This window comes from Phragmites australis, chromosome 8 (assembly GCF_958298935.1).
Source record: "Phragmites australis chromosome 8, lpPhrAust1.1, whole genome shotgun sequence".
Classification (NCBI taxonomy): Eukaryota; Viridiplantae; Streptophyta; class Magnoliopsida; order Poales; family Poaceae; genus Phragmites; species Phragmites australis.
The window spans coordinates 13,386,852-13,396,502 of record NC_084928.1 but is presented as its reverse complement, the minus strand read 5'-3'; the positions used below and the strand labels follow the sequence as shown (position 1 = coordinate 13,396,502).

Sequence of the window (9,651 nt, the reverse complement as noted above, 5' to 3'; positions counted from 1 at the left end):
AACTTTCGTTCAGCGCCGTTCTTTTCGGCATGATAAGATCAGAAAATCTGAGAATATGTACTGCACTAGGGCAATTGTGTTCTGTTCATTATAGAAGTGGAGCAAACAGTTGTTCTACTTGATTTCTTAAGAGAGTTGAGGCTACACTGGCTATCAAGGAATGTTTTATCATTGGCCTGAGCATATTGGAACCTTGAGAACCTTACCTTTGAGAAGTGAAGCGACACATGTTGACATGTATTGATAGATAAACTAGCATCGTCTCTGTGGTAAACTGTGCCTCGCTGCCCGCTACAAGAGTCCCATCAGGAAGCGGCCTTCTGTAAACGTTTCCTAAAGTCGTCTTTTCCTAGCATGTTCTTTCTGCTGAAATTGTCTGTAACAGCCTTGAAAGTATGGCACATTGTAACAGCCCCAAGCATACGTCCAGTCATCTTCCGTTAGCAACTCAAATTGCATGATGTTGTGGATCACTAGTTTTATCTGGCTTATATCCTCCTTAATAAGGTAAGCAGCTGCAAACTTGTGGCTTTTTTGTTTTTTTCCAGTGTATATAGGACATTGGCGTCGGCATAGTCCTGTTACAATCCTGCCCCGTATTCGCAGGGCAGATGAGAGGATTCCAAACTATGCTGCAAGAAAACCAACAGAAGAAAAAACTTAAATCTTAAATTTTATATAAGTTCTTTGGGAAAAAAATAAACTTCCTATAAATGTCATACTCAAAGAAAGGAACGGAAACTATTTCGTAAACTGTTAAATAGGACACCGGTAGAGGTGATGTCCGCCCCCCCCCCCCACCCCCACCGCCGTCGCTCACACTGGGCCCGGTGTCCACCAACCTAATGTCGCCGGTCTCCCCCAACCTGGTTGCCACCTTCGTGCCCCCATATCCGGCGCCCCGCTCGCCCCTCTCTCCCTTCGCTCCCGCCTTCCACCCTGGTGCCTCTTCGGACGGCAGGTCGAAGGTCCAACATTGGCTCCATGACACTCCGCTCTCCACATCCTCGGCCGAGCAGTCACCCCTGTCGTCGTTCCTGGCCACGCCTATCCTAGCTGCCTCCAGACTGACATCCGAGCAAAAAGGAAAGGGTATCCTTCTGTTTTCCTTGCCACGGCCCTCTGCTCCTCGAGCTCTGTCCTCCGGCTTCATGGTTGCCGCCAGAGCGGCGCCGCCTGCTAGGACATCCTTTGGCCTCGGCCTCAGCATCATCCCTGCTCGGTCCGCCACCGTCCCGACCCTGCCTGTAGACGATAGTTGGACATTAGTCAAAGGTCGCCATCGCTGTCGGAGGACAGCACCATGTCGCTAGCCTCCCACACCTCCTAAGCGTTCCCTGCCAGCATCTCTCGATTGACGATGCCTAAACTGCCTGTCTTGGACTCACCGTCGTGCTGATTTGTCGCCTTCCGTAGCGGTGTTTCCGCTGCAGGGGGTTTCATCACCACATCAAGGATTGCAAGCGTCCACGAGGCTCCTCCTCTGGTTCACTCCGAAGGTCAGCAATGCTCCCAGGCCGGTTCCACTCCCTCTGGATCGGCTGCTCATATAGTTTCCCCACCTTACTCCCCGCGTGAGGCCTTGCTCGTGGCCCCACCGCTGATCTCCTCCAAGGAGATGGTTGTTCCCTACCCCACACCTTCCCCGACGTGTTGCATCGTGCCTTGGTGTGCCACCTTCTCCGAAGAGGAAGGTCATCTACGTTGGGCGTTGTTGGCCTACACGGATCACGCAAGGCAAGGCCTCTTACCGGGCAACCTGGTCGGCATCATCTCCATGGTCATCGGGGTTGATGTGGAGAATTTCAGCGTCATCAACTTCCACCCCGACAACTTCTTAATCATCTACCGTTCTCGGGTCGCGTGGACGCCATCCTCGCCACCAGTGGCATGCCCTTACCATCCGATGTGCCCTAGTTCTTCAGACCTTGGACACGCATGGCCTACGAGTCTAGTGTTGTGCTGGCCTGCCGTGTTGTTGTCTCTCTCAAAGGCGTCACCCCCCCCCACCCCCCCCCCCCACACACACACACTTGGTCCATCTCCACTGCTCACAGTCTGCTTGGGCACCATTGTTGGGTTGAGAGGCTCGAGGACAACTCTGCCTTGGTGGATCGGACAGACCTTACTGCCCTCCACGTTGTTGTGTGGTGTGATCGCCCGAAGGGCATGCCCAACGATGTTGTCTTGCAGGTCACAGAGCCAAGCCCCACCATTCGATGTGAAGAATTTGATACGCAACTTCCTCTTTACATCATGAAGACGAGAGTCCTATCCTACAACGTCTCTATTTAGCTCGTCTCCCTGGTGGAGTTTCGGCTCCCATATTCCTCCGATGGTGATGGCTCCGCGTCTTCAAGTGGAGGAGATTCAGATGCCCGTCTGGCCAGTGGGGAGGATCGGGACAGTCTTCCTCTAGGACGGTGTCTGACCTTCTTACCACTCCTAGAGCCCCTGGCCGGTGGTGCAGGTCAGCCGGCTATCAGGCATGCGCGCTGTGATGTTGTCCGTACCATGATCTCCGACCATGGTGCATCGGTTGTTTGCCTGGTTGAGACCAAATTGGACGCTGTTTCCCCCTTCGATGTTAATGAGATCTGTGGCCCAGCCGTCTCTGGGTACTCCTTCTTGCCGGCGTCCAACACCAGGGGCGGTGTGCTCGTTGTCGCACGATAGCTATTTTCCTTGACCGTGGTCCAGGTGATGCGCTTCTTGGTGACTGACCAAATTTCGTTGCCAAATGAGGGCACCTTCTTTGTGTCTGCTGCATACGGGCCTAACGATGAAAGTCTTAAGGATCCCTTCCTCGCAAAGCTTGCCTCGATTCATGCATCCTTGCCAGAGCCGTGGCTCTTAATCGGCGATTTCAACATGATTGCTTCGGCCACCGACAAGAGTAATACCAACATCAATAGACACTCGATCTCCTATTTCCGCTGCTTCATGTCATGGCTGGAACTAAAGGATCTCCACCTTTTTGGGTGACATTATACATGGTCCGGCGAGAGGGCCTCCCCAACTCTTGTTCAGCTGGACAGTGCTCTGATATCTTCGGAATGGGATGCGATGTTTCCCGATTGCCATCTTCAAGCTTTTCTCTCCGAATGTTCTGACCACTGTCCACTCTTGCTATCCTCGGTAGTGGCTATTCCAAGACAGAAGCGTTTTCAGTTTGAGGCCTTTTGGTCTAAAATGCCAGGCTTCCTTGACGCAGTTCAGTGTGGCTAGGTTATGTTGAGTTCCGAGCTCAATAAGCCTCCTCCGATCAGACTGGACATCCTCTTGCGGCACACAGCCAAGGTGCTGCAACGATGGAGCTCAGTGCACATTGGGAGCATTAGGGAGTAGCTCCTCATTGCAAGGGAGGTGGTTGGTCGTCTTGACGCCGCTCAAGAAAGCAGGATTCTTTCCTTTGTTGAGACTGAGCTTCGAAAGTGTCGCAAGTGTCTTTGCCTTGGTCTTTCCTCCCTTGAACACTCCATTGCTCGCTGTCGCTCAAGGCTGAACTGGATTCAAGACGGAGATGCAAACTCTAGACTTTTCATTCCTTCGCTTCCTTCAAAGCGAGAAAGAATACCATCAACTTCTTATTAACACCAAATGGTTCGGTCTCCTCCCGCTCGGCTATGGAGGAGATGCTGTTCAATCATTTCAACTCACTCCTCGGCTGCACCATCAGTAGAGAGAATTCCATTGATCTCATGCAGCTTGGCATTTTCACCTCTAGACCTGCATTCTCTGGAGGAGCCTTTTACCGAAGAGGAAATTTTCTGGACCATCAGGTGCCTGCCTCTCAAGAAAACTCCAGGGATAGACGGATTCATACCAGAATTTTACATGGCTGCTTGGTCGATCATCAAAGAGGATGTGATCCTTGCCATCAGTTCTTTCGGCCTGGGCGATCGGAGAGGGTTACATCATCTTAATAACACTCTCATCACATTGTTACCTAAGAGGGAAGACGCCTCCTCAGCGTCGGACTTTAGTCCTATTAGTCTCTAAATAGCATCGACAAGATTATCACCAAAGCCATGTCATTTCGGCTTGCTCCTCACCTGAACTCCCTAATCTCCAAAAACCAAAGTGCTTTAATAGCAGCACGCTCGATTCATGATTATTTCGAACTTGTTCACGCCACTGCGATGCTTCTCAAAAGGACAAGTATGCCCAAGCTCTTGTTGAAGCTAGATATTGCTAAGGCCTTCGATTCGGTCATTTGGCCTTTTGTTTTGGAGGTTTTGCAAGCTTGGGGTTTTAGACCAAGGTCGTGCAACTAGATCGAGGCAATCCTCGGCTCTTCTTCCACCAGGCTTCTTCTTAATTCAATTCCCGGACCTGCTATATGGCATGCACAGGGGCTGAGGCAGGGGGATTCTCTCTCCCCCTTTCTCGTCCTGGTCATGGATATTTCTTGCGCGTATGTTGTCCAAGGCGAGAGATGCTTGGCTGATTGATTCTACGAGACACACCATTATCACTCACCGTTGTTCTCTTTACGTCGACGACGCGATCATCTTCATCTTACCAACCCCCCAAGACATCATATCACACTTGTCTCTCTTGCAATTCTATGGGACGGCCTTCGGTCTTAAAACTAATTTGCAAAAGTGTGCAGTGGTGCCAATTTGTTGTGGTGAAGAAGAAATTAGAATCATCAATGACAATCTTCCATGCGGTCTGTCCTCCTTCCCGATTCATTACTTGGGCGCTCCCCGACTCCGCAAAAGCCATTTGCAACCTTTGATAGATAAAGTCACTGCCAAACTTCCGATTTGGCAAGCCAAGATTATCTCCAAACAAGGGCGTGCTACATTGGTCAAGTCAGTCCTATCATCCGCTCCCCTGCACACTGTCATATATATCGCACTCCACCTTGTGTTCTTAAAGAAATTGACAGTATTCGTAAGGCTTTTCTTTAGTCTAGGGGTCGTGTAACCAGAGGACATAGTGCTCTTGCTTGGCTGAAGGTATGTCGCCCTCTGTCCTATGGCGGCCTAGGGATCCAAGACCTTCGGATGGTTGTCCTGGCCTTACGACTACAATGGCTTTGGTGGCAGCGTCAGGATCAATCCAGGCCTTGGGCTACCTTGCCTCTACATCACAAGAATGATGTCATTGCCTTGTTTGATGTTTCGACCTTCTTTGAGGTGGGTAACGATCATTCTACCTCATTCTGGACTGACGCCTGGCTCGAGGGGCGTTCCATTCGGTTTCTTGCTCCTGAACTCTTCTCTTGTGTCATGCCTTCTGCAAGGTACAGGTCAGTTAGAGACACCTTGTTCAATCAAAGGTGGGTGCATGATATCTCTGGCCCCCTCTCTATTCCGGCTCTTCTTCAGTACCTGTTGCTTTGGCTGAAGCTCGTTCCGTTCCAACTTGGCAATGAAGATGACAGGGTGATATGGAAATGGAGCTCCTCAGGGGAATACTCAACTCACTCTGCTTATCGTTTGTTGTTCCAAGGCTCCATTCGTCATGAAGAGGCACGGCTGGTTTGAAGGGCTTGGGCTCCAGCTAAGGTCAAATTTTTCGGATGGCTTGTGTTCCATGGTCGCTTGTGGACTGCATCAAGAAGGAGAAGGCACGGGTTGCAAATGGATGACTCTTGTGCTCACTACTCGCAGGATGCTGAAACGATCGACCATTTACTCTTGCACTGCCCGATGGCGAGGGAATTGTGGTAGCGAGTTCTCGACGTCATTCACTGGCTCAAGGCACGCTCTTCATCAGTTGGTGGAGGGAAACCCGGGGACGCACAACTGGTGATCATCGTAAAGGACTTGACTCCTTTGTGCTTGTCATCACCCGGCGCATATGGCTATCTCTCAACGAGTTCGTTTTTAACAAGCGTCGGCTAACCTCAGACGCCCTAGTCGTTCTTATTTGGGAAGAAGCTGAACGATGGTCCAACACCGGGCTAGGAAACTCTCCACTCTACTAGAGCAGCTGCGGTTTACAGAGAATGCTTTCTAATTCTTGTTGTTGTTGGTTTTTTGTTGATTAGTTTCCTGTATAAGCTCTAGCGTGTTATTGTTTAGCCCTGGAAATAGGATAAGGTAGCGGCAAGATGAGCCGTTTAAATAGGTGTATATGGGATTTTATTTATTCCTAAGTTAGATTCATTATCTAATCCGATATTTCAAAATTTCCTTGCCAAGCTACATGAAACAGATTTCCGGACATCCATAGAAAGATTATTGCTAACTGCCCAAAGTGAGAAGCAAAAATGTTCATAGTTGGAATTATAGAAGCGAATACCAATTTACTTAAAAAATAAAGTACTTACTTTATCTTAGACCTTTCGTGGGTCATTGTGTAAAACTCGTTTATCTCTTCCTTCTTAATACAAATATACGCAGCCCTCCTGCGTATTTGAGAAAAAAAAGAAAGGAACAGGAAGATGATGCAACCGACTGTGGAACCAAATGCAACTGCAAACTTGTGGCTTTTAGTTTTGACCGGTGGTAGAGTACCCTGTGAGCTCTTTAAGTTGGAGGACATTGGCATTGGTGCAATCCCGTAACAATCTTTTCTCTGTATTCGCACCGCAGATCAAAGGATTCCCGACTATGCTGAAAGAAAACCGTGAGCAGAAAAACCTTAAATCTATAACTTCCTAGAAGTGCCAATGTGCCATACTTTCAAGGTGAAATTTATGTTCTAGAAAAGGAACAAACACAAGCCTCTTATTTGAATGTTCCTGCAAAAGATCTCGGTACTTGACCACTCTAGTTATTATACTATAAGTATCTGGAAGACACAAGTGCACAGTGAGTACAAACCAAACTATTACCCAAGCCAGAACACAGAACAGTAAGAAATTACTCAAAGGAAAAACAAGCTGTGACAAATCGGCATATGCTCCGCTGTCCACTCACAAGTACTGGAGGCTTTTAAGGTGGGCCACAGGGGAAGGGATTTCATCATAGAAGTGGTTGAAGGAGAGATGGATATGTCTGGTTGGACGGATGCATTTTGTATTTAGGTTAAAAAGTTAGTTTCTGATTTTTTGGTTCTAGTTTATGGATTTTTTTATTGATTTTTTAATAAATTTTTAGTTTCTCAACACATAAAAATAAAAATAAAAACTTCTCTCAACTTGCTTCTTAGCTTTCAACTTGCTTCTTAGCTTTTAGTTCATTCCTTCTTAAGTCAGCTTTTAAAAAACAGCTTAACAGCCAGCTATTTGGTTAGACTTCTAGCTTCTGACAAGTAAAAGTTAACAAAAACTCAATCAAACACAGCCTAAGTGTCTTCAGCTTTGCAAGCTTGCCCATCTCTGTTGGGATTGGCCTAGTTATGTTGTTCTGCAGCAGAATGTAAGAGTAGAAGCAAAGGACCTCACAGTCAGAAAGGAAAAAGGAACACTCAACACAAAACCGGCAATGACAAGGCTATCATCCATGAGAAGAACGCTCACACAGGCTCAAGATTGGTCAGGTTTCCTATGCTTGGGGAGAGCAGGCCACAGAGATTCTGGCTTGGGGCCTCCCTGCCAAACAATCAAACAACCACAGAACAATGGTAAGAGCATGGGGGGGGGGACTCTACGGTAAATTTGATTTGAAGCTGAAAACAGATGAGGAGGGAGGGGGCGGCTTTGCTATCAGTCTAGTGAGAAAATTTTCTGGTGAGCAGGTGACCATGGCCCACCTGCAGGGATCCACAGAGTCCTGATCCCAGTTCTTGAGCACGCCATCGGGGTCCTTGAGGTAATTCTTGGTCGTCATCAGAGCTTGAACTGCCAATATTACATAAATCAGAAGTTCAGCATCCACCAATGCAAGAAACAAATAGAATCAACCACCACTAAAACAAAATGAGTTCTTGGAAACTAAAACAATGGAGACCTTCATAGTTTGACACCGTTGGGGCTGAGGAGGGTGCTTGAAGAGGCTGAGATGACTAGCAGCAAGACCAGCAATAGGGAGGGAGAAGATGGAGGCACCTCCATTGCTGAAGGCAGGCAAGTCAAGAACGTGCTAATAGAGGGTTCCCGGCGTGTAATATGGGCGTATTTGTTTGCGGTGGGGGGATGCAGAACTTTGGTTTTTCCGACGTGCTTTTGGTTGTCAAAACGAGAAATCAAGTTAAATTGTGTCTTGATTTATTTATGATGAGTGATTAATATTGGTGTTAATTTGGCTTAATAATATTCATTTTTTTTAAGTTTTGATGTGTTAATTCTGGTGAACCCGAAAAAGTTGAAATGTGTCTTGATTTGCTTGTGATGAGTGATTAATATTGGTATTAATTTGGCTTGATGATCTTTGTTTTTGCTTAAACTTTGATGTACTAATTCTGGTGAACCTGGAACTTCCAGATGAATATCCAACACTCAGAGTTTTTGTATTGCCAGAGCCTCCGGTGTTCAGTTTCGGTTGTATGAACCCGGAACTTTTGGTCTGAACTCGGAACTTCCGGATTCTCGAAAAAACCAAAACCGAGAACCCCTGTCAAGAGAAAGAGATGTCGGTGTAAGTGATAAGATGGTTCGAGGGATTAGGAGCTGCAGAGACTTGCTGACGGTCAAGATCGCAAAATGAAGTACACGTGTCAATATCAGGATGCTTGCTTGAGATCAAGCAAGTGGCAGTGAGTCATACTTTGAGAAGTGTGCAAGGGGTTTTATGGTTTGGCCTCAAAACCATGGGAAGGATGGAAGTGCTAATGGCATGATCGCGATGCTTGCGTCAAGGCGAAACTAAGTCATAAAGGCACCATAGTCATTCAATGGATGAAGGAGAAAATGGACCAAAATGCTCTCTGTGGTAGATAGAAGTATACTCTAAGAGAGTGGTAAATACCCTTTGTGGTAGGTAGGAGTATACTATAAGAGATGGGTATTTTGGGAATAAGCTAGGAAACCTATGAGTCAAAGAACCTAGCTATAAATAGAGGGGTAGGACTATGTAGGAGAGGTGAACTAGCCACTCGAGCCTCTTGAGCCATTCATATGAGAGATTTGTGCTAGGGTTTTAGAGGAGAGGAAGAGAAGTGCTTAGGCTATGTATTAGGTTAGAGCTTTATAAGAGAAAAATCTATGTAATCCATCTAAAATAGGGTTACCTCTACAAGCAATGAAATTTATGTTTACTCTTGTGCTTGAATTCACCTCCTAATTCCCTCTATTGGTCCCATTGCAAGTTTGCAAGTTTTTCATCCTTCAGTTGTGTTTTTCGTTTTCATGCTTAAGCTGAAATTTCTCACCTTGTTGGAGTGGTTCTTCTCGTTGCTAGAGGCATAAAATTCATGTATAAACGTACAATATTTTGTATTGAATTCCATTACCTCTTATCTACCAACTTGGAGATTATCTTCACCCGGTGTTCATCCTTTTGATATTTGGGTGTTGCTTCTCAAGATCCAAGCCTTGTGTGGGGATGAGTTATGGATTTATATGCTATGGAACCTAGTATTCGATTCTAATCATGTGACCCACCATTGATTGGATTTTCATGTTTGAATTTTGAATTTTCAAGTCATAGTTCTGCTCAACACGGAACTTCCAGTTCAACCCGAAACTTCTGATAGGTCGAACCTTTCAGATTCAACTCGGAACTTCTAGGTTCTTCTGTTTCCGTTATGGTTTTTGTGTCTTATGTTGAACTTTGTTGTGATCTATTTTTGAGTGCATTGGGTAACAAAATA

The 9,651-nt window shown here is 46.7% G+C and overlaps 1 protein-coding gene across 1 annotated transcript; it reads right to left on the bottom strand.

Moving 5' to 3' along the window:
- Positions 1 to 6,292: 6,292 nt before the first annotated feature.
- On the bottom strand, positions 6,293 to 7,988 carry LOC133926661 (LRR receptor kinase SERL2-like). Its single transcript, XM_062372682.1, has 4 exons — positions 7,851 to 7,988; positions 7,654 to 7,741; positions 7,421 to 7,492; positions 6,293 to 6,572 (listed from the first exon to the last, which is right to left on the bottom strand). The coding sequence occupies exons 2-4, from the start codon at positions 7,728 to 7,730 to the stop codon at positions 6,449 to 6,451; spliced, it is 273 nt and encodes a 90-aa protein (XP_062228666.1). The 5' UTR covers positions 7,731 to 7,741; positions 7,851 to 7,988; the 3' UTR covers positions 6,293 to 6,448.
- Positions 7,989 to 9,651: the final 1,663 nt, after the last annotated feature.

Excerpts from the sequence above, each read along its gene's own strand:
- LOC133926661 (XM_062372682.1), bottom strand. The coding sequence starts at position 7,730 with ATGACGACCAAGAATTACCTCAAGGACCCCGATGGCGTGCTCAAGAAC. Across the intron at positions 7,493-7,653 it reads GACTCTGTGGATCCCTGCAG|GGAGGCCCCAAGCCAGAATC; the intron begins GTGGGCCATGGT and ends ATTGTTTGGCAG. Across the intron at positions 6,573-7,420 it reads CTGACCAATCTTGAGCCTGT|CATAGTCGGGAATCCTTTGA; the intron begins GTGAGCGTTCTT and ends GTTTTCTTTCAG.